Source organism: Vanessa atalanta, chromosome 14 (assembly GCF_905147765.1).
Source record: "Vanessa atalanta chromosome 14, ilVanAtal1.2, whole genome shotgun sequence".
NCBI lineage: Eukaryota > Metazoa > Arthropoda > Insecta > Lepidoptera > Nymphalidae > Vanessa > Vanessa atalanta.
This window is the reverse complement of record NC_061884.1, coordinates 12,025,820-12,049,979: the sequence shown is the minus strand read 5'-3', so window position 1 is coordinate 12,049,979 and position 24,160 is coordinate 12,025,820. Positions and strand designations below refer to the sequence as shown.

Sequence of the window (24,160 nt, the reverse complement as noted above, 5' to 3'; positions counted from 1 at the left end):
GCCAACTGAGATTGCGCGTCTGCATAATCTATTAACTAGTTGTAAAATATTTTAATGCTTGCTATCCTTTTTTAACAAAAGATACAGTAATATTTTAAAAGCATTTATTAATTGGGATTCATAAATTTGAGGGATAATTTGATGTTGGATATCTGTCTCCTACTATTTTCGTTTCAGTTTGAGTATAAACGCGTTTCTTTATGTTTCTTCAACTTAGTTCCAGCAGCTCTTTCTAAATTTCATAAATTTTAAGAGACACTTTTTATACTCTATACTTTATACTTTTTATTATATATATAGACTATAAAAAAAAATATAGACTCCATAGTCCTGTCAAATTAATTTCGAGATTGTGTAGAGTAATATTTTGCACCAATCAGATAGGCTTAAATAGCCAACATTGCTACAATGCAATATTGTAAACTTGTATACGGTCAATGCAAACGCTCAAAGTTTATATTATATAAGTTTACGAATGTAATCGTAAAAAAATGCATTTATTATTAGTTTAAGATTTAATAAAATATCTCCTTGAATCTCTAAGGATCTTTTATTATAATACCGATGTAGTTTACTGGTTTTCTTTTTTGTATATTAAGCTACAAAATAAACGATTGTATACAATGTTGTTTTTTTAATTCCAATTGCCAATAACCGTTTAATTTTTAAAAAGGTTTTACTTATTTTGTTAATATCTTTTTCTGTTAGAATTTCTGATGACGATTCCATTAATATTTTAAATGTTAAGTTAAACGGTTAGTCAAAGATAAAACAGATTCAATGGGAGTGGGTAGTTAATTTTGGTTCTTCGGAGTCTGTTGATGTGATTGACGATCACATGGGCATATTGAACGTAGCGCCAGGGTATCTTCTCTTGGGGTACATGTCAGTCACCTCCTCGTGGTGTACCCTGGGCAACGGGGCCGGCTTGAGCTTGCTCGTCGGCCGCGGCTAGGACTGGCGGGGCTGCTCCTGGTACGTCCCTGAACGGCGTCAGGGCGGACCATGTGAGTGGCCTCGTTGGCTGGGAGGGAGGGAGTGGGAGGCCTCGCTACTCGAGCCTCCCAGGTGTTTTACACAGGCGGTAAGCGGCGGAGCCTACTATCTTAACCGCCGCAGGGCGTCGGCTTCGTTGACGCCTGGCCTCCAGTGGCGGACTCGGGGGAGTTCAATGAATATTCAGCCGCCTTACGGCGGCTGCCGCTGGTGGGGTCGCGGTTGCATGCCCTTGGCGATCCCGTGGCCTCACCACTCGGCGACATGGTGGAAACCCGAGGATGGTATTAGTGAGTAGGACAGGGCATTAACACTAGCGTGCCCTGGCACGGGGTATTAGTTCCCGGTTGAGTCCCACATACCCGTCCCGGTCCCCCGACCGGGCGGCATGCGTAAATGCATTTCCTCTTCGATAAAAAAAAAAAAAGTACCTTCTCTTAAAAATGTCCATGTGAAAATTTGCATAAAGTGAATAGTTTCGATACACAATTTTTAAATAAATATAATAATTCATTCGTTTCTTTTATCGTTCAATTAATTAATTAACCAATCAATTCTCACTTTTTTTCGAATACTGTTAATTTGTGGTTGGAAGTCAGAAGAAAGCTTTGATAGTTAAGATCTAATGTTACATTTTTTGTCGAGTTTTGAGAATGTGGTAAAAATGTAGCTGCAGTGGGTCTACCGAAAGAAACCAGCTAAATTTTGAAAGTGGACTATGAGACAAAAATGCAGGGGACCTCTGGTATAATTTATTAGGCTGTAGAACTTGTATATTACGTCGCTTAGAGCAGAATCAAATTCGTTCGCGTACAAGTAGAGTTAAAGTCAAATCAAATTTATTGTAATAATTAGTTTCACGGCAATAGCGCTGCTCCAGATTGCTGGGAATATATTACCAAATCGTTAAAAAGTTGTAAAATTTGTATTTGTCCAAATCTCATTGTCCCATTTGAATCTCCGGCGAAGAACTCTGTAATAAGTAATTAGCAGTTAAAAAGTATTTATAGTATTTATTTATGTTAATAAGAAAACAGTTGGTATCGTGAAATAAAACACTAATATAGAATCCAAATGTATTTGAATACAAAACAAATCTAATAAAATTGTCAGGTGGCAATTTTAAAATATTCTATTTAATAATAGTTTGAATGGAGGAAAAAGTCACGGCGACCGAAGTTTGCTAGCTATATTACAAAAAACGTCTCCACTTCATTGAGATAATTAACTTAAAACACATAATAATAAACGCACGAAGTTGACAATAATGAAAATCTATTAAATAAATCGTGTTAAAATTATAACAATACAGCAGCAGCGTCGCTGTTGTAAAAAAATAAAAACCTTTTCGTACTCTTTATAAGAAAGAATGAATATAAATGAACGAATCGAGAACATGAATGAAGCGAATGGAAAGAGTTGAAAATTGTGTTTCTATTTCGTGCGTTATCGCAAGTTCACGATTTAATTACTTTTAAAATATTTCCTAAAAAAAAAAAACAATATATAATAAACCATTTTGTGTATTAAATTATTACATATTGTCACCAAATTTGTGACTTTTAAATCGAGATAGAGTAATCGGATCATCGAATCCCATATATAATTAAAATGAAACTTATGCGTAGGAACGAATAGTTTTGGAATATATAAAGTTAGTTTAATTTTAGTCACTCTAATTTCAAAGCGTTTAGAATACAACACTACGGATTATGTTTTTATATCTATATTAAAAATTACGGATTTACACAGAAATTTAATGTCTTCGAATGAATTTTGTGTCAACAGATTTTAATATGTTTATATTTCACTAAATTCATCGATAGACAATTGAAAAATGGCGGAAACGGCTTCTTTACCAGATTGTGGAAAGTTATTTCTTTTTATTACTAGAAGTCGATACGTGTTTATGTAATTTTTTCATGGTATAGAAACCGTCATCAGGCCCGTACAATACCGCTTATGAGTAAAGTTTTAAAAATTGTAAACTTATCGGTAGAGCGACTACTGTATTGATAGGAAATTTCCAGCACATGGGGTCCATATATACTAACTATCTAGAAATACGTGTCTCGCATCCAATATATGCGCCTCACTTAAAAACTTGATTAACGGGTGTTTAGTTTCTCTCCTATCATCACTGATTTCACATTCGAAGAGAGAGGTCGCAACATAGTTAACTAACCACCCCAAAACACATTTTTTAGGTGAAGCCATAAAGTTTTTTACATAATGTGAAAGAAAAAAACTAGTAACGGTGAGTATACTAATCTTGAAAAATGTTTTAATTAATAAATTTACCAACATACATACGCAGAATATTATATCTCAAAAAAAAAAAACAGGTGAAAACTATTTCTCTATTGTGGAAATGTTTAATTAAGAGTGAAGTGGTTTGAAAAGTACTAATTTATTTGGCAATTTGTTTAGATAATTGTAAGATTACGAAACACGTAATATGGTGAGGGGTGGGTGTGGTGCAGTAACAGTGACAATGACAGTGACGGTGAGGTGGTGGTGGTGCGTCTATATGGCGTCGATGTCGACATCGATGTCTCCGTCGTCCTCCTGCTGCGGCTTGGGCGGGGCGGCGGGGGTCGTCACCGCCTTGATGGGCGTCACCTTGGCACGATCGTCGTACTCGATCTGATATATAGTTAAAAAGTTAGCAAAAAAATAAAAATACTATTGTCCGGTATTTGTGCATGTGATAATAGGCTATTTGACTGGTATTTAAAATCCATTTAATATTATTTAGTAGAGGTTAAGGAACTCAGTAAAAGTTGTTTTTTTGAATTCTAGTACATATTTGCTGAAAAAATTTCAAATTAAAAATTCCATATTTAAATAGCGCGCGAAAACGCTACTTTGACAATTTGGCGCCGTAATGACGTTACTTGCCTGTACTGTAATCTGTGGCACATATAATCCACATACGGTAGGCAAACCAGGTAACAAGCAAGTGACGTCATCATAAGCCCGACCAATCAGGAGCGTTTTGTGTCACGTGACAAACGTTTAAAAAAATATTTTTATTTGTGGATTTATGAATAAATTAATTATTATTTTCAACTTTCCACCTTACAACTTTTAACCATTTTTAAACTCATAATATATACTGATTACAATAATTGACACTTTATTTTTCGCATTGTCTAATAGCCTATTGTATTTCAATTTAATTAGCCAGAGACATAATAGATTGGACCTTAATTTTTTTAATGATGAATATTTCCATAACACGTAAAACAATATTTTCGTATTTACATCACAAAATTGACAGACATCACATTTCAACGTCAACCGACAGTGATTAACACAGATGTGAAACAGTAAAATAGGTAAAGAGATGTCGCACCTCGATGTCCTCCTCGCTGGCGTCGTCGCTGGAGTCCTCCTCGTCCGCCTGCTGCAGCCAGTCGATGAAGGGCTGCGCGCGCTTCAGCACGTCCGCCACCACCTCCTTGGGCGCGAACTTGCGGGACGGCTTGGCCGCCCACTCCAGGATGGTCTTCTCCTCCACGATGTCCAGGTCGTACAACAGCTGCAACACAGTGGGCTGTGAGCGCGCGGCGGGCGGGGCGGGCGGCGCGGGGCGGCGGGCGGCGGGGCGCTACCTTGAGCACGGCGGGCACGCGCGGCAGCAGCGCGGCGCTGGTGGCGGCGAGCGCGGTGAGCGCGTGCAGCGCGGCGCGCGGCGCGCGGGGGTCGGCGCGCGCCAGGCGCAGCAGCAGCACGCGGTGGCGCTTCACGTCCGCCGCCAGCGTGTTGGCGCCCACCAGCACCTCGAACGCCACGAGCAGCGCCTTGGACTTCACCTCCAGCCTGGAAGCGACAGTCGGACTTGGGTCTCGGGTCCCTTGGGTCGATCGCGTAGAGACCTACTCGGCAGGTCGAATGACGACGCTTCCGACCGGTAAAAAACCCTCTCCAGATTTTATTCCCTTGATTTTGTTTCGATTCATTTTGTGAATGTATGGAAAATACGAAATCGGTAATAATTTCAACTTTATATCTCTACACTTTCCTGACAAAAAGGATCTTGACAGGCAAACGGACATCGTAATGATCTTATAAAGGTCTATTTTTCCTTAGAGGTAAAGAACCTTAAAAACGCAAGAGAACGAGTGAGTCCCGTCCACCGCTTTCCTGTGCGTGGATAGAAAGGAAGTCATGGACGATTTAAAGTGTAGTGACCTGTCTGCCTCGTGCAAGATATCGCTGACAGCCTTCGTGCCCTCCACTTCGCCCGCATCGGAGCGTTGCTTGAGGAACGAGTAGAACAAGTCCATACGTTGTTTCTCATTCTTCTCGCTGTCCTCCGATAGAGTCATACTCTTCGCTCCCTCGGTTAAATCTGTAACGAGCGTAATTATATAAAGGTAAATAATGATGGTATTCTAAAGATTGAAGGTCTATTGCATCTAATCCATTTAATTAAAGTAAGCAATGTCAGTGGGCTCTGATTTTAGTATCTTAATTATGTGTGTAGACATTAACCTTGCATCCTCGCCCTCACAGCCTCCTCGCTCACGTCGACAGTCCAGTTGCAATCATCATCATCATCCTCAGCAGCTTTGCTCTTCTTCTTGCTCTTCGGATTCGGAGCTGTTGGAGTTACCGGCACGTCGCTCTCCTATTTACCATAACGTCATTACTAAATACGATTACAATAGTAAATTAAGATAACTCTTATTGACTAAGAACATACATGAGATACATGTTTAATTGTGATATTTTTTTTAATTTCCAGCTTCAATTTAATATTGAAATATAGTGAATTATCAATACTCTATAATTGAAAATGTTCCAAAATAAAAAAAGTTGTAAAACTTTTTTGTATTCTTTGAAATAAATATTTAAAACTTACGTTTTTGGCGTCATGATTGTCCCCATCGTGATTGCCGTTGGCAGCGGGACCGCTTCTCTTCGAGCGCTTGCCACGATTGCTTTCCGTCACCGATGAACCCTGAAAATTAATTAACAGATATTTTATTTTCATAATCAGTAACAAATGATAAAAGTGTTTTTGTATCAATGACAATTTAATGTCAATATTCTGTTGTCATAGCGGGTGCTGCTGGCCACGGACCTGCATGCTGGGGTCGGCGGCCGGTGGGTTTTTGAGTATGAAGGTGTTGAGCTTGTGGTTGAACTCGAGCGGGCCGTGGTAGCCGCACGCCTTGCAGCCCTGCGAGATGGTGTTGCGCTTCGTCGACACGATCAGCTCCGTCTCCGGGTTGTCGCACTCGGGGCACAGCACGAACTTACGGATGAACCTGGGAATTGAGTGAATAAACATGTCAAACGTTTTTTCGTGTAGAAAATTTTATGGCCTACAAAAGAAGTTCAGCGACCACATAACCAACGGTTTTACATGCTAATGACAGAGACAAGCATATGTGGACATTACTAACGACCTCAAAATTTATAGATTTATCCAAAAAAATCAATGATTTATCTCTCACCCGTCCAGCAGGTCCTGCAACTTGGCGGAGTCATGGCTGCCGTTGACGATGAAACGTTCGTTCTTGAAGTCAAACTGTGTCTGAGCACCCAGCTCGCAACCGAAGTATTTGGTCGGATCTAGAGTACAAACATACATTTGACACGGTTTCTTTGAAAAAATATAAAATAACAAGCAGAAGCATACATGACCAAATTTACCAGCTAAGTTATGAACGCTCATACAAATTAGCCTTTTAAGAAATATGACACATATCCATAAATGTTTTTGATTGAATAAAATATATGTTATAATATCATTCTCATTATTATTAATGTACAATGACAATACTAAGATTAATTTCAATATGAATAATTTCATTTTATAGGGTATGGGGTATTATCTGAGCACCTTGTGCCAATCCCGGCCAGTATTCATGTATGCATGCATCTGCCCCGATACTCACACGTAGCGGGCCTGCCGATGGCCTTGGCGACCTCGGGCATGTTGACGATGACGGTCTTGATGCCGTTCCCCTTGCCCTCCACCTTGGCGCAGATGCGCGGCATCTTGTAGCGGTAGAACGCGTCCGCCACGTTCCGATTTACGTTAACGGACCCCATGGCTGCTTATGTGCTCACTTAATTATAATCCTAACTAATTATTCCAGGGGTGGTTTTTTTTTGACACTGGATCTGTAACAATCGAAATGTAATAAATATTATTATATATTTATCTACATCATATTAGAATCGCATGATAATTCTTAAATCTAAAACTTATCGCCGCCTCATTTATGAGATTTAAGACCCGTTTAAAAAATCATCTGCCCGTAAACCTTCAACACACCCAGGCGAGTTTACCACGGGGGGACTATTTTCGTTTATATAGATGTGAATGGGCATTGGGCTGCTCACCAGGCTTGGTGTGACGAGTGCACGGTTGGGCGTCTAGAGCGGCATGCGGGCCGGGGGCACCCGCGGAGCGCGCCAGTCACGTCTGCCGCAACGGCAGCAGTTTCCGATGTCTGTTACTGCAAAACTTTGATCTTCTGTAACAGAATACGCCGCGGCTACTTCGCGTACGCAAAGTTCTAGGTATGATGAGGACTTTCAACTGACGTAATGATCCGATAGAACCTCTTTCTTTCTCCTTGTTACATTTTTTAACTACGAAAATCTTGATGAGTGACGGAAACGATGGTGAAAGTCTTTCTAAACTATGTTCTCATGGCATATCGCAAGTAGCGTTCTTTCGTTGTTTCGTAACTTCTTGTTTATGCCATCTTAACTACGTGATATGTAAAAACGAGCTATTTTCTGACCTGCGAGCAGTATTGCTTAGTGTGTGAAGCGTCATGCACGCTCGCCGGCAGCCGGGACCCCTCGCCGCGACAGACCGACCACTCTCCACGCACTGTACTGATGTCTCTGCAACAATAATAACATCATCAATATTTTTTTGAAAATAATGCAACCTTCTACGATTCGATTGTAGCCACGGCGGCATATTCAAGAAAAATTAAATAAAAAAAAAAAAAAATTGGTTAATTTTTTATATATTATTATTATATATTTATAAATGAGAACGTACGCAAATACAAGTGTTGGAATGGAATGGCAAATCCAAAACCAATTGAAAGAGCTCAAGCGCAGGGCCCGAAGTACTGAAATGTAAACACAATTTCCAGACTCTGAGCTACTTAAATTTGAAATCGGTAAAACAATAGCTCCTAGTTATAATCGCATCGAGTTATAATTTCTAATCAGTGAAGGAGCAGGTGGAAAAATAATACTACGTCCCACCAATTCTAGTAAGACATATCTGTTTGAGATATCTTAATTATCTACAGTTCCTTTAAACTGTTTAATTTAAAAAAAACAATTTCTATAAAAAGTATAAGTAATCGTGAGCAAAAATATATTTTTCCGATGTTTTATGGTACGAATCATTCTTTACTAATGTCTGAATCGAATTGTTAAAGTATAGTGATAGGACATATATTTTGTAACAAATATTTCTTATCTATTTTTTATCAGTTTACAATATGATTGACGTAAGAATAGTAATACGAGTATATAACTATAATAAATTATCGTACTTTTTCAGCTTGTGACGGCTCGCTAATGAGTACGGTAAACGTTGGCATAATTTTCATCCTACGAATTGACAAGAATTGATAAATTATTTTAGTTTTTACTTTTCTTTCACTAAATTTAAAATAAATTCAGCAATTCATATATCTATATATATTAGTATTAAGGAACTTACTTTATGTAACTGGCATTTTGCAAATCAAAATGAATAAGAACTCAAGGTGATCCAATAAAATTTTACTGCGAAATGTGAACTTAAAACGACGTCTGACAACTTGCGTGTTCAAAACAACAGCACGTGTAGTACGAGAGTGAAAAAAATCATGATTCTAAAGCCTTTGCGTGCAAGCGAATATAAGCCTAAATTCCTTTTAAATTTAGTTAAAAAATACCATGTTCAATTTTTCGTACTTACACACACTTTAACACGTTTCTTATTCGTACGTATATGTCCTTGAGCGTGAGCCTTGTGATTGGTCAATAAACCTGAGTTACGCGCACACGATAGTAACGTGTCGTTAAATATTATACATATACTACTTTCGGCCACCGCAATTCGTAGAGAAAGATTTATAGTTTCCGGTTTTAAATCTGAAACCTAGCCGTTGTATTCGATTATATGATTTGGACGAATAGGAAAAGACTTTGTTTTGCAATAACTTATCAAAACTGTTTCGTCACAGTCGACTGCATCATGAAAATTGATTGTTTTCTTGATGAATATCGAATACTGTTTATTACTTCATCACAAGGTGAAAGTTTGTTTGTCCAATTGTCGCATATACCCAAAAATATATTATTAGATAGCAATTAACAGTTGATATTAGATTTAGATAGAGTTGTCGATGGTTATTTTGGTGTTGCTGCAATTTTATACAGATAAAGCAGAGTACGAAGACGTAACATGTCGCCACTTGTATATTACAATTTCCTGATCAAAAATATATTTTTAAATTATTTTAAAGAGATTTTTAAATTCGATTCGACGAGCTTAACTTTCAGGGTCATATCGTTGGCACGTCGTAAATTATCAGAGCTTGTGAAGTACCCTTCATTAGTGTAAAGTTTCTTTTGATGACCACTGACGCTTTGAGCTGGGTCGAGTGGCAATCTAGCGGACTAGAGCGTGATCTGAGATGGAAATTAAGATGAAAAAAAAAAAAGATTATTTTAATGTTAACAAAGCTTCTTTAAATGGCTACATGCTCAATATTTTTTATTTGTTTGTGTATTTATTTTACATTAATTTAACAAATTATTCAACATTTAATAATTATAAGCTTTGGCAACACCGACTTATATAAAACTACGTAAATTATATGATGTCATTTGAATATTTCACTCGTCATTATTACGGCGATTAATTAATTATTAATTTATTATACATGACTACTAATTATTAAAATATTCTGCAACTGCAACTATTCTTTTAATGAGACAAAATATAAAATTTTGAAGCGTTACATGCAGAATTTATACCTTAAAAAAAAAACGAAATTTTTGTACTTAACATTGGTAGGTTATAAGGTAAGTCTTGTATATGAAAATATGTGCTGTTACATCCGAGTATCAAGTCGTAAACGAGTATTTCATACCGGTGCGATTTTTTTTCCTGATATTTAAGAGCTTTCGTTTTTGGGCCTCTTTCGTCTTTTGCAGCGTTACCGGACATCTACTTGAACTAACCTCCACCTTTGGGCATTCTCGGGCTCTGAATGACGTTCATCCTGGGGGTATTTCATATGAATTCACACGTCGACACAACGCAAGCATTGACTTCATCGCGGAGGACATACTTTCACGTAATGCAAACATAGGCGTGATTTAACTAAAAACTAACGACATCTATTATTCAACGAGCAATACAAATTTTTAAACATAATAATTTCAATTAAAGTAGGTTTTAGCCTTGAACATACCGTATAAACATTTCTTAAATTCTATACAAAATTTCTCTTGAAACTATGATCACGCGATATCCGCATAACTTTACCATAAAACTCTCTGACAATCTGGACACATTCCAAAACACTAAATACATGTGTAAAGTCAAATTTGATATATATTGAACATTTTGTCGACACTTGCGGTATTAAATTAACTTAATAACCATTTACTTGTTAAGACAGGCAGACAAGCCAATAAAAAAGTGTTTAATAAATACAATTGCTCATAAAATAAACAGTAGATATATTAATTACTCTCTATACAAAAGTGTACTTCAAATAAACGTATAGACTCCACATTATAATAATATATAATGAAAACCTTTAAATCTAAAAATTGTTATGTATATAGGTACACTTACTTAAGTAATAGTGTCGCTTCGTGATAGTGTTTGACTTTATTTATACATTATTTAATAATGTTTATTTATGTACTCCTTCAATAGAGTTTTTTGCCATAATAATTATGTACTGCTTAAGGTCTAGGTATAGTAAAACTAGTGTGTTTACTTGTCTTCTTATATGAATACTTAATTGTACTTTTTCAATGATAAATAAGAATTAATAAAAATAAATATTATAATACTTATATATATAAAAGCAACCGTTACACCATTACCTTAATTTTATTTAATAAAAAACGGCAAATGCTTATTTATTAAAATAATATAAAAAATATATTATTTAAAATCTTCTTGTATCAAAACATTTATGTTACATAATAAAATAATATTACGTTTATTAAGAAGGAACATCTGTTTTGCGTGTAAAATATATTTGGGTGTTGTCTACGGCTATAAAGTCCGCATTGCGCTACACATGCACGCGTCATTCTGGGCGAAACATTCAATAATCAAGTCTGTGACGCTAAGGCCAGAAACGCCGAAAGCATTTCGAAAAAATGTACCCTTTGACCTATATAGATAATTATGTCACAATATATACAAATATGTGATAAAAAGAATGATTTGCATTTACTTAATAGTAATTATGTTTGATGTTTAAAGGTAAATACTGATAAATGTTGTACTGTAAACAACATTTGTACGTAATATCCTCTAAATGGAGTTGTTGATCGCGTGCATCTTAACCGATTATTGCAGGTTCTCGTGTTCAGCGGCGAACGACATCGTGAGGAAATCTGTATGTGTCTAATTTCAATGACATATCAGCACATGTGTATCCACCAATTCCCATTGGAGCAGCTTGGTGGCATTCGTTCCACACCTTCTCATAGGGAGAGGACAGCCTTGGGATATGGGATATTAGTCTTAGCTTATACATTCCAAGTCACAACGACACGAGAAATCACAACGCGCACTACGCGTTCCTTCAAACGTCGTACACGTACAATCTTGTAATTTGATCGGCATCGATGCACTTAAAAATCGTCTCTAGATTACTTTCGTTTTAATAAAATTTAATCCTGTCGTTCAATGCAATATCATAGGAAGGCTGACGTATCTGATAAACGAAAACACTGCCTTTGACAATTTGAAGGATTAATTGATAACTGTAAACGCCTACTCTTTAAAAATAAACTTAAATTGTCAGAAATTAGTCAAAGAGTAGGTTGTTTTAGAGAGCCTGGTGAATAGGCCATCTAATGTTTAGTGATCACAACTACCCATAGACAATGGCGTTGTAAGAAATATTAACCATTCCTTACATCGCTAGTGCGCCAACAACCTTGGAATCTACGATGTTATGTCCCTTTAAGGACTCAACGGTACTTAGATATTAACGCCACCGAAGCCAAAAATAAATCTGCGAAGTCGCCGGTATTGGTTAGGTTAGATTAAATAAGAAAATAAAATCTAACCTAACCAATATTGGCGCAAACGCAGATTTTTTTTGCTGCGGTGGTGTTAATATGTAAGTAGGTACCAACCACCTCGCCATTCAAACCGGAACACAACAATACCATCTATTGCTGTTTAGCGGAAGAATATGTAATGAAGGTGGTACTTGTCCAGACAGACTACAAAATCAAAATATACTTATTCAAGTAGTAGTTGTTTTACAAGTACTTTTGAATCGTCATTTAACAAACTATTTTTAGTAAAGCTACCACCGGTTCGGAATGTAGATTCTACCGAGAAGATCCGGAAAACTCCGGAAACTCAGTAGTTACTCTTTTTCAACATCTATTCATATCATCACAAAGACCTATTAACAAGTTATTTTTTTTTTATTTAGTTTCTAAATTATTGCGATTGTTTAGTTGAAAATTAAATAATCAAGATAATATTTTCAACATTGTGTCAGTTAGGGAGATGAAATGTATTGAGCACGTGGCAAATGCTAACAAACCCGATTAAATGGACTATAACTAACATTGTCTATGGACGCACGCTTCATAGAAAAGATACCATTGCAACAAGATCAACATCCGGTCGAGTTAAACGTTCAACATGTTGTTGTACAAATTTCCGGTGTTACTCGTGACATCTCTGATAAAAAAAAAACAATCAATACGATAGCCGCCACTGTCATTTTGCAATGGGAAAATTGTGAAACTTCTCGTCGTATAATTAGTAGTAACGATAACGTTACTCGGGTGGGTATTTTTCACTTCTGAACGAAAACGAATTGGATATTACACAGGGGATTTGCTGGATAAGCATGAGGTCTAATTTCATCTAAGCCATGCAGGTTTCCTCACAATGATTTGATGGAAAATAAAGATGTAAGATGTATGTAAGATGAAGATCTTCGTGCACGAAATGATGTACAATACAAATACAATGGTCCTTGTCCGGATTTAAGCGACCCACGTGTTCTACATGTTCAATCAACTCCGTATTTCGGTTCCATTTTCGAATAAAACTGCGTTCTTTTTTCTAATCGTAGAATTGTCCAATTAAAGTTCACATTTATTAAATCAGTAATACTTACACTACCATCGGTAATTCGTACGTACATTTGATACGTAAGTAGAAAGATAATTGTAGTTTCTGCATTAAGCCTCGTAGATATTTCTACTATCATAAATAACCGGGCGCTAGTCAAAAAAGTGCACCACTAACGTCTCCACGTGAATAAAACACGTAATGTATATGATCAGTGAACCGTTTGATCATTCGAGTTAATACGATAAGGATCCAGTCACCTTCAACCGGTCGTTTCAGAAGGAACGCAATTAAACCCTCCAGCAGTCAAGCGTGAGCGAATGCTTTCGCGGCTCACTGGATTTTAGAATCGATACTATAACGCGAAATGGACTTTGATTGTGTATATTTGAATACACTGAATGTAACTGTTGCGTGTAATGGAACGGATATTTTAGACTCGACGCATAATATTGATTGAGATATTTTCCATTACGAAATATGGTCAAAGTCAAAAAATTTCAAAAAATCGAACACCGGATCCGAATTAAACACTTCGGACTTGAGTAAGTCAGCGAAAGAAACTCAGCGGCATTTTTTTTAGTTATAGCTTTTGTACAATAATACAACAACAACGCACAATAATACAAAAATATATTTAGGTGTGCTCGTTATTTTTCCAAATACTAGAAAAGTATCTTATTAATTCGTGAATAAGTAAGAATTTACGAGACCATTAGATATTTAAACTGAATTTTAACTATACCGGTGTGAAACAAAAATAAATTTAGAACAGAACAATATTGTTTTTACATAAATACGTATATATATATGAGTTCACGACGATGATATAATCCATAACATATAATACTAAACTTTCCTGAGAATTCATCGATAATGAAACGATAAACGGCTTAAATAACAAGTCTTTAAATATGTCTACTACTTCTGGGCTTAGGTCTTCTTTAATTTGGAGGAGACAGAATTTAGCATATTACTAAACGTGCCAGAATTGAATATGACACGTGTTTTCTATTACGGAACTATAAGCACAAATTCAAGATTTTTCCAAGGTCTTCTGGGTAGGTACCATCTTCTCATCATATTAAAATTACCGCTAAGCAGATTGCTGCTTAGCGGTAATTTTATGTATTGACATAGTATTGCTGAGTTTCGGTTCGAAGGGTGAGGCAGTGTCGCCAAGCACAAGGAATATAACATCGTAGTTGGCAAAATTGGTGGCGGATTGGCAATTTAAGTAATGGTTACAATGGTGACGATATACCATCAGGTAGTCCATTTACCCTACCAACAACCTATTTTAACTTTACAAATCAAAAAAGGGAAGCCCATTTGAATGAAGAACATTATCGTTCATTTTACGATACATACAGAAAAAAAATGTAAATGATTAAATTGTTAATAACGACAACGTAAAAAAATAATTGTAATGTAATCATCAATATTATGACATATGTATATACCTACCACACAAAATACAAGTAAACCGCGACATATTGAATGATTACAAATAAATTATCAAAGCGATACGTCGCCTGGTCAGGTCGTTTTAGTATCGGGTTAGGTTAACGCGGAGGCGAGCCAAACGTCAGCCGAGTCAAGGTTGATTTCATTTGCTACATGTAAATTGTCCGTTGCGTATGTCCACCGGATTCTTTATCGTCAATGTTACGTTGTTATTAGCTTCTAAACTTTGTTTTCAATTTCTTTTTGTCGTATACACATCCGGTATATGTATGAGAAATGCATCCGAATATCATCGAAATAATTTCTAACTTCCCTTTTTGTTTATATTACTCACAGTTCTAAGAGATTGATCACATAAAATGTAATAGTAATTTTTTAAAATAATCAATTGTTGGTCACGTCACAAATCAAACACACGTCATTTCCAATAATTTTGACCTTTTCTTCAAAATAAATTGTCAATCGTCTCCAAAAAAACAGCTGAGCACCACACGCAATAGCTTAGTTTTAGTATCGTTTTTTATTAACATAAAAAGAATTTCAGTATTTACTGTGGCAAAAATGATCACGAAAGCGAGCAAGCATATGAGCCATTGAAGCAATCTGAGGCAGTGGTCTATTTATCACATTGTCGTTACATATTACATCCGCGTGGCAAATGTTAATTATATGATTACCTGAGTCTCAAATACTTAGAACTTCTCGTATTGGACGATGGAAACGCCATGCTTTATTTTTTTTAGAATAATTAGCTAGTGGGTCGTGTCCGACAAGTCGAGCACGAGTTCTAACGAAGTCATGTGAGGCAAAACTATAAGAGACCTAAGTATCTGCATTTCCGAGTCCTGACTTTAAAGCCCAGGTGGGTTCAGAAGGTATTGGATTTTTGTCAATAATTTTGAGTAGCAACTCCGACTAAAGGCAGTCCAGTCTCCGGTACTGTCTACCGGTACTGTCTGATTTATTTCCCATGGAGTTAATTATTTAAGAAAGTAGAGGGTGTACCTACGCATTTATTATTCATAGAGCTTTACAAAGTAAAATCTCGTAAAATCCAAAGCTGCAAAATTTACTAACTTTTTCATATTCGACAACAAAGAATGAATTCGTTGTTTAGAATTAATGGGTGATTGATTATTTTTCAATTTCGAACAAATATATGTTAATACGCATACTATATAATATTGAAAGCAATAATACAAAATTTCTGCTCAATCAATCTATTGAAGCAACTGATATAAAACTATTTGACGCAAACATCGTAAGGTTAAGTTAAACCAGAGCCTGTACAAGGAAATGAGATGGCGAAAAATAAGATCGCTAAGTCCAATACATACAAATAAAATGCTTTTAGATGATTATATTTATTCTTTGTTGAACATAATTTATGACGTTAGCCATAAAAGAAATCTTAATAACTTCCCGTTAACATTTACATATACAAGCTAGGTGCCCATCCCGACTTCTTCCGAGTGAAATAAGATTAAAAAGGGACCTCGCATGCGGACGGGCAAATGGTGGCCCTGATGGTCACCAAGTGTCGGAAGTGGTCACCACCACCCATAGACATTGTCGCTGTAAGAAGTAATAACCATTCCTTAGATCACACCAATGTGCCTCTAATCCCGGGAGCTAAGATGTTATATCACTCCCTTGTGCCTGTAATTACACTGGCCCTCAGACCCTTGAAACTGGAACATAACAATACTAAATATTGCCGTTTGTCGGTACAATAACTTATATAAATATTTGGGAGTTCAATTGCATACAAACGTGCAGAAGATTTATATATACAAAGATAAGACCAAAGGTAGTTAAAATTTAAGTTTCCTGTGTCACGTGTCCGATTACTATACTCAGTAGACGGTTACATTTGCCTACGGTTAGTTGAATTGCCTACGAGGCGTAATTCACTTGCTACTTATGGATTTGAAGGCTACAAATAGTGTAGGGTAAGTATATTAGGTTGACAGATCAGTGTTTCAACAAAAAATGTAAACGCCAATTAGACAATCCTACTATTAATAATCAAAACGATTCATATATATACATGCGAAAGTAAATATGTGTGTCTGCTTGTTACCGTATCAAAACTAAACCAAATCATTGTTAATTAAAATTGAAATACAGTCTGGGACCCGGTATGAGAATATAAAGACCTATAGAAGAATTAATTTGACGCGAATATAGCCACGGGTAATACCTAGTTCAATTATAGTTGGAATATGTATTTAAAAATCATCGTGCGGATATTAGGTTATTCTAACTTTATTACACAAATAGTATTCCGCATTGCCGAAGGCATAGGAGGCACCGCAGGAAGTACCGAGGTACTGGGTGCAAGGGAGGGAGGCTAGGGTGGAACGTCGGGACGCATGCGCCGTGTTATCGATTCTAGTTGCGACCGACTCGAACCTTCCAAGCGAGCCTTGCCGATTTGAAATTTTAGCACAGGCATAATGTTATGTTGCATGGTAGACATTTAAAATTAATTTTAAGGACTATCAATAGAAATAAAATAAAAATAAGCAACGTAACGCATAAAGAAAGAATAATCAAAAACGTTTACAAAAAAAAAATCTAATTAAAAATAACAAAATCGATATATAACAAATCTAATAGTATAATATTTTATTACGTATCATTGAGTTATAACAAAAGGCACGAAGTACTCGTGAATCATTTGAAAATGTTTCTCACAGTGGACGCGTCAGAGGTCGGTTATCAACGCATCTCCTGATCGATCGATAAGACTATTGAGATGCGCCGTAGACTTCACAAGCAAACCGGACAACGAACTTGTCCTATTTAAAAAAAAAAAAAAACCTAGTATCTAATTAAAGATAACTACTTAAAGACCAGCTACTGAGTTTCTCAAGAGTATTTCTTTGTAATACCTTTATCAGAACCGATGACAACTACACAAAGACTTGCCATAGTAAGACATCATTTTGACATTAGAAATGCACTTTCTAAAACCGGATATTATATTAAAAATATTCTTTATTCAAATAGGTTTCCTATTTCTTTAACAGTAAACTTACAAGCTACCCATTCGGAATTTAGATTCTCTGTAGAAGAAGAACCGGAAGAGAATCCAGTCTTTCTTTCTAGAAACGTTTTTTCTGTCATTCGTATATCGTTAGTAAATGAATCGCATTATGCAGATGTTATGTAAACGGAGCCAAATTTTATTTTCACTAACATTATGCTTCATTAAACTATAACGAACGGAATATGATCTTATTTTCCTTGATTAAAATCATTCGCATCGTTTTATTTAGAGAGCACGTCATATAATATAGGTACAATATCATATGATATTAATCTCTACTAATAATATAAATGCGAAAGTAACTCTGTCTGTCTGATGAAATTTGGTAAGTAAGCTTCAACTTCAAGAAAGGACATAGGCTACTTTTTTATATCTGATGACTAGCCCCTAAAACTAACGAAACTGCGGGCGACGAATAATATGAAATAAACGATAGCGTCATCACATACAGCGTTTTTAGTGGTTATTTTCTAGCATTCATGAGCGTATGTGTAATGTGCCATTAACTCAGGTCAGACAGACAACCCACGCAGAAATAATCCTTCATTTACTTTCAAACATAATTGAGTATCAATTAAATGTAATAATTATCGCTTATCTAGATGCAATATCAGATGGAGTTAAGTTAAATTTTTAGGATAAAGGTAAAACATTATACTTAGTATGTATTTTAATTTTGTTTCGCGTTTCACGCTCTACAATAAAGATCCGTGACGTCGGTAATGTGATAATTTATTGTGACACGGCAAACGAAAGTTTTGTAAATAAGAGTTCCTATTTCGCTGCTATGCACGTGAAAGCGAAACAACATATCTACAAAATTTATTATTTCATTGTCTCACCCTTTATTTGTAAATGATCATACTTTAGGAATTTAATAACATTTCTGCTTTAATATTTATACCTAGCTGCTGCAAACTGATTCACCCGAGTCACAACGTTGCTGGGGACTGGATAAAGTGCGTTCCAAAATTGTCGAAACGATTTTAAGCATCGTTTTCGGCAAAAATACAGTACAGTACGTGAACTGTCGATCACGTGGTAAATCAAATACATAATTATATCATTTCCGTATACTTTTGCCTTACTATAAAAAAATATCAACAATCCCTGTGACATTACTTAGACAAGCTGTTCCAACCGTGACAAAACGTAGCACAGCGTGACGTCTTCTAAACTATATAACCTTTATCATTGAATAAAAAATCTAACGCAATTAGACTTGTGCAAATCAAACTGGTAGGTATATACTAATACAACAACAAAGCTACAAATACCTACAACTTCAAAGCTATATAATATTCGTATAGTTTTTACAAGGAGTTTTTTTTACCATAAACTAATTCTTGAGAAAACTCGGCACGGCTCTTAACAGATTTTCCAGCAGCGATCAATCATCGGAGCGAGAGGGAACGAGGTCTGTGTGCCGCCGAGAAAGGCGAGTGCGTCGACCTCCATGACATAACACGTTTCGGCAAATCGCGGACGTAATGTCTGCTGTTATTTGCCGCAACTTGGTCTAAGGCTAGACTCTATGCAAACAGTGTATGCTATGTAAGCGAACCAGGTACTATCGACTCGAGAACAAGCACTGGACTTTTCACTAATGGCCTCGAATTAATGAAAAGCATTAAACGCATGTTTATGTAAATATCTATTAATTTTTTTACTATAATCAATAGAAACCGCAACATCTTTTTAAAAGAATTAATTGCTTCAACGTAAAGTCATATTTTAAGTTGAAAGCATAAATAACTAGAGATTTTAACGACTTGTATAATTAACGCAGTGACTATCACAGAATGACGTGAGTCTAAACGAAAACCCGATAACAAACGGCGAGAGTTGAATAATTCTAAAAATAACTGCACCGACAACCGAAACTTCGTAACTTATTTTGATAACGAATTTAAACACCCGACTTTTTTCAGCGTAAAAAAAAAAAACAAGTAGAAAATTATTTGAGGCTAGATTTTTTTAGGATTTTGTTCACGACTCACGTACTAGTCGTGTCGGGCCCGTGTAAAGAATAACAATGCATAGCGAACAGTCGCTATTTTTCACTGCATATTTGTAACGAGCAAACAGCTCGGACAACTAAAAAACTGTTTTTTTTTTTTTAATTTCAAAAACGTGTATAAAAGGAACGTTCCAATTGTTTATGGACACACTCTGTTAGATGAAGATTGGAAGTAACTCTCGTAACAGAAAACATTGTACAAAAAATGTCGAGTGTCTTTACGGCAAGAGAAAAACGGGAAGCGTGGATGAACTTTCTAAGACCGGAAGCACGGAATTCGTTTTAAATAATTTGCATACAGGACATATTCATTTAAATGTATATAACTAGATCCAGATGTCGATGTATTTTATTCGATATATTTTCAGTAGAATCTGTATTCCGAATGGATTGTTTTACGTTCAATTAAATCCTGTAAAAAGAACATCGAAAACTTCTTAAAGATCCAACTCGAATAAAGATGTCTTTGAGAGCTGCAGAAACCTACCCCGGAATAAATGGAATGTGCTTAAGCGAATGGCGATATAAGATAAATCCATATGTTCTAAACTCGATTTTAACAGTGATGGATAAAGCAAATCTTATTATCGCATTCTGAACGAGCCTTCTGGATTGATTTAATATTGAATTTGCACTCAAGAGCACAGCGCAGTAATCCAATATAATGTTTGCAATTCAATGTTACGTGGGCATTGATTGAAAGACAGTTCAGTTGAACTGGCAAGTATTTTGTCAGTTAAGAAATTAAGCGAAATAAGTCGACTATAGAAGCGAATTTTTAATCTATGTTTATCCATATTAAAGGAAGCCATGTAACAGAATAATATGTCGTATATGGGTAAAGCCAAAGGTGATATAGATAAAAAGAAACTGCTGAAGTAGTTTCTTTTTTTGAAATTCCACTCAAGGTTTTGGCGAAAGGGTCGTTCTTGCGATTCGTTTCTTAAAAAATCAATAACAGACGCAAGCTTACAGGCTTACAATCAAGATACAGACCATTGTTAATTTTTCCTATGTTTCAAAATTTTATGAGCATTGAAATCGGCAAAGGCTAAATAGTTTAGTGGCTTTATCAAGTCTATTTTTGAATTTGTTAGCGATTGGCGAGTTTATTTATAAAATAAAATAATACAAATTGGGAATTAGAGTAAAAATTTCGAATTATGTAAATTTATATATGTTTATTATCTTGGAAATTTAAATGATTGTTTTCGAATTTCGACAAGAGAATCACCGTCTTACTAATCAAGAAATATAAATCAGTGATAGTGCATTCTTCAAGTATAATTCAATGAGAAAAGGATTAATATAGATTTGTTTTATCATCAGTAGGTATAGCTCATTGAATAGTAACTGATATGTTGTTATCAAACAATGTGATTAAGGTACCGTGTCCTTACTCAATAGGGTCAGAGTTTAACCAAACTTGATGCAAACAATAAATACACCAGACTTCATTAAAAGGTTTTTAAATTTAGTAAATATATATGACACACTGTAAATATATTATGTTACTCGGTGTCCTACGATTGTGTGAGCTAACAAAATTAATTTTGCCTTGGAGATAAGAATTTTTATCAAATATATAAAACCAAACCTTCGCCTTCGCATATTTTGCAAATAAAAAGTTTGCGGCATCAAAAACTCATGAATCAGGTCAAAAGGTTTTCGGACGAAAATATATAAAATAAAATAATCTTTTACAAAACTGTAATTAAAATCATAATTTCATAGAGTATATAAATGATTTTTTATCAGCTAATTCAACCAGCCGGTATTATCTTCGTGGAGCTGCTGTTCCACTATTACAACTATATAAGCGTCGTTATCGGATGCTGATTAATTTTACGTAATTAGGCTAACCCACAGAAACTAAAAATATAAGCACGCGACGATTAATTTCGCGTCATATCCTCCAAAAAATAATATTTTAAATCAATCTTATTTTTTTTTAAATATAATTTAACCAGTTTGATATAGTGCAAATTATTGTATAACATGGCATGACATTATTGTATAATCAATTACTTAATAATTTAGGTAAGATGTTGACGTAAACTATGATAACAGTGGTAAAATTGATATACAGTTAAAAAATATACAGAAATCGTCAAATCTCTGAGTCAACTACTACTATAATCCTTTAGTGTATGTACACTAAACTATGTAGTTTAAATAATAATTATTTAAAATAAATGACACCACCATTTCAATTAATATAAAAGCTGCAATTTGGACCAGTCGTTTTAAGACTGGTTTTTTTCTTATTTAATTGAAATACAATTTAAAAAGTCATCTAGCTGAAGATCTATATATTACATGTATTCATCTAGACCAACATCAATATATCACTTTTATTGAGTAATTTACTCAAAACTCAACAGTATATGCACTATTTTGAACCAATGACATATTGCATGTCTTGAATATACTAACAAAATAACTTCACAGTGTTACGAGTGTATAATATACTCTTAGCAGTAGTAATATGATGGCAATGGCATCATACTACATTTATAACGCCGCATTGATCAGAAAATTAATTGTCACAGCAATAAATCTCATTAAATACCTAATTTAATTTAAGTTATGAACTTTAACTACATGCTCATATATATCTATGAGTAGTTTTTTATTGTACTACGAGTTAGTACCTCCAAAGGAATTCTTTGACGTGTGTTATTAAGAGTTGATGTGGTAACACATACCTTGTTTATTGATTATTACCTATTACTGTAACAAATTTTACAATAGAAATTAAACTATACTTGAATATTTGTATGCTTTAGTATAATAATCAGTATAGATACTTTTAAGAAAAGAAGTCAAATTACTTGTCATATATTTTAGAGCTTCAATGACTATTTTATCGATTTTTGTCCAATATCTTATTTATTTACACTTTAATTCTTCAATTAGCATTCAGAATTTGATTTGAAAAATGTAAGTCTGTTGCATACAATAATATTTAATACATAAAAGTATCAGTTATATTAAATTGACGAGTCATTCTTTGTTACTAATGTTCAATATTTTACATATATTGAAAATAGTCTAAAAATAGAAATTGCTACACATACTTTAACATAAATATCAAATCTAATTGGATTTTTTTGTTTAAATAAAAAAAGAAGGAATTAGACACTTGCAAAGAATTCGCAATTCAACACAAAAAGATGAAATATTGTTTTTTTTTTTTTTATTACTATCCAAATTGTAATTTAAGTTTAATTAATGATAAAGCAACATATACTTATTATGGTGTAGTTAATTTCTAAAAACTCCTTCGCTTCTAAATTCAAATTAGAGAAAATAGCAAAAACTAAGCAAATTTTGGTATAACCTCTTAGAATTTCTACAAAAATATAGAACGGAAAAGAATTTAGGAAAAATATTACTTAACTAATTGATATTTAATGAACTTACCTGTATATCTTGCTAAAGTCATATAAAATGGTAGCGCCCCACTGGACGAGAGCTCACAGATGGGATGAATTGTTGATCCTTCCTCGGAGCTTGCACCAGAGAAGCACACGACTTGCCGGGCACACCAACCTGTCACAATTCAATATTAACTTCACGTCCGCATTTTATGTACACTTCCACTAGACAGCTATTTAACAAAGATATTTGCTACTTTATCAGATTTCTAAAGCCGAAACGTACGCACCAGCTGGCGAAAACGTGGTATCTGTTAGCCACTTGCTATGTATCTATATAAGTAAATATGGAGTGAAGATATTCGATATTATGTTGATGTATACCTTCCCACTATGACGATGCGCGGTGACTCTCAATACACGCAAGTAGAAAAATCTCTCGTCTACGCCACAAGAATAGTATAGGAAAAAACATTAAATAAACTGATTTTCACAAATTTCATACACGATACCGTGGCTAAAAATGACGAAGACAGAAAATAAATGAAAATGCACACTTTCTTATGTTTCTGGAACTGCCTTCACACCGGAAGCGAGAATATTTTTAAACTCGCGACACTAAGCATCTCATTTTTTAGAAAACATAAATCTTTATTTGGATAATATTGCATTTCTAATTATTTTAGCTCACAATTGAATTTAAATTTTATTTTATAGTCTTGAACACTTATTGTTGAATTTAAAATTGAAATGAAAACAAATTTCTAACAGGAAATTACATAGGTTGTCTATGAAAACGGACAACGATCTTACTTTTTATTGAAACACATACAAGATAAAAATTAAATAAGATGATATTACAGATGAATGGAATTATTTATAACTATTTAATGTATAGAATA

General features: G+C 35.0%; 1 protein-coding gene across 7 annotated transcripts; it reads right to left on the bottom strand.

Annotated features, from left to right (window-relative positions):
- Positions 1 to 2,060: 2,060 nt before the first annotated feature.
- Positions 2,061 to 23,830, bottom strand: LOC125068638 (eukaryotic translation initiation factor 5). 7 transcript variants are annotated; one of them, XM_047677884.1, is made up of 13 exons: positions 23,549 to 23,830; positions 23,305 to 23,433; positions 7,767 to 7,872; positions 7,360 to 7,493; positions 6,909 to 7,137; positions 6,465 to 6,582; positions 6,089 to 6,275; positions 5,867 to 5,965; positions 5,497 to 5,632; positions 5,194 to 5,353; positions 4,614 to 4,821; positions 4,355 to 4,540; positions 2,061 to 3,642 (listed from the first exon to the last, which is right to left on the bottom strand). In XM_047677884.1, exons 5-13 carry the CDS (start codon positions 7,063 to 7,065, stop codon positions 3,523 to 3,525), a joined length of 1,371 nt encoding a protein of 456 aa, XP_047533840.1. In that variant the 5' UTR covers positions 7,066 to 7,137; positions 7,360 to 7,493; positions 7,767 to 7,872; positions 23,305 to 23,433; positions 23,549 to 23,830; the 3' UTR covers positions 2,061 to 3,522. The 7 variants fall into 7 exon arrangements, with proteins under 7 accessions (XP_047533840.1, XP_047533842.1, XP_047533839.1 ...); XM_047677886.1 differs by having other exon boundaries at positions 7,360 to 7,517; positions 23,643 to 23,830; XM_047677883.1 differs by having other exon boundaries at positions 23,643 to 23,830.
- Between the last annotated feature and the right edge of the window lie 330 nt (positions 23,831 to 24,160).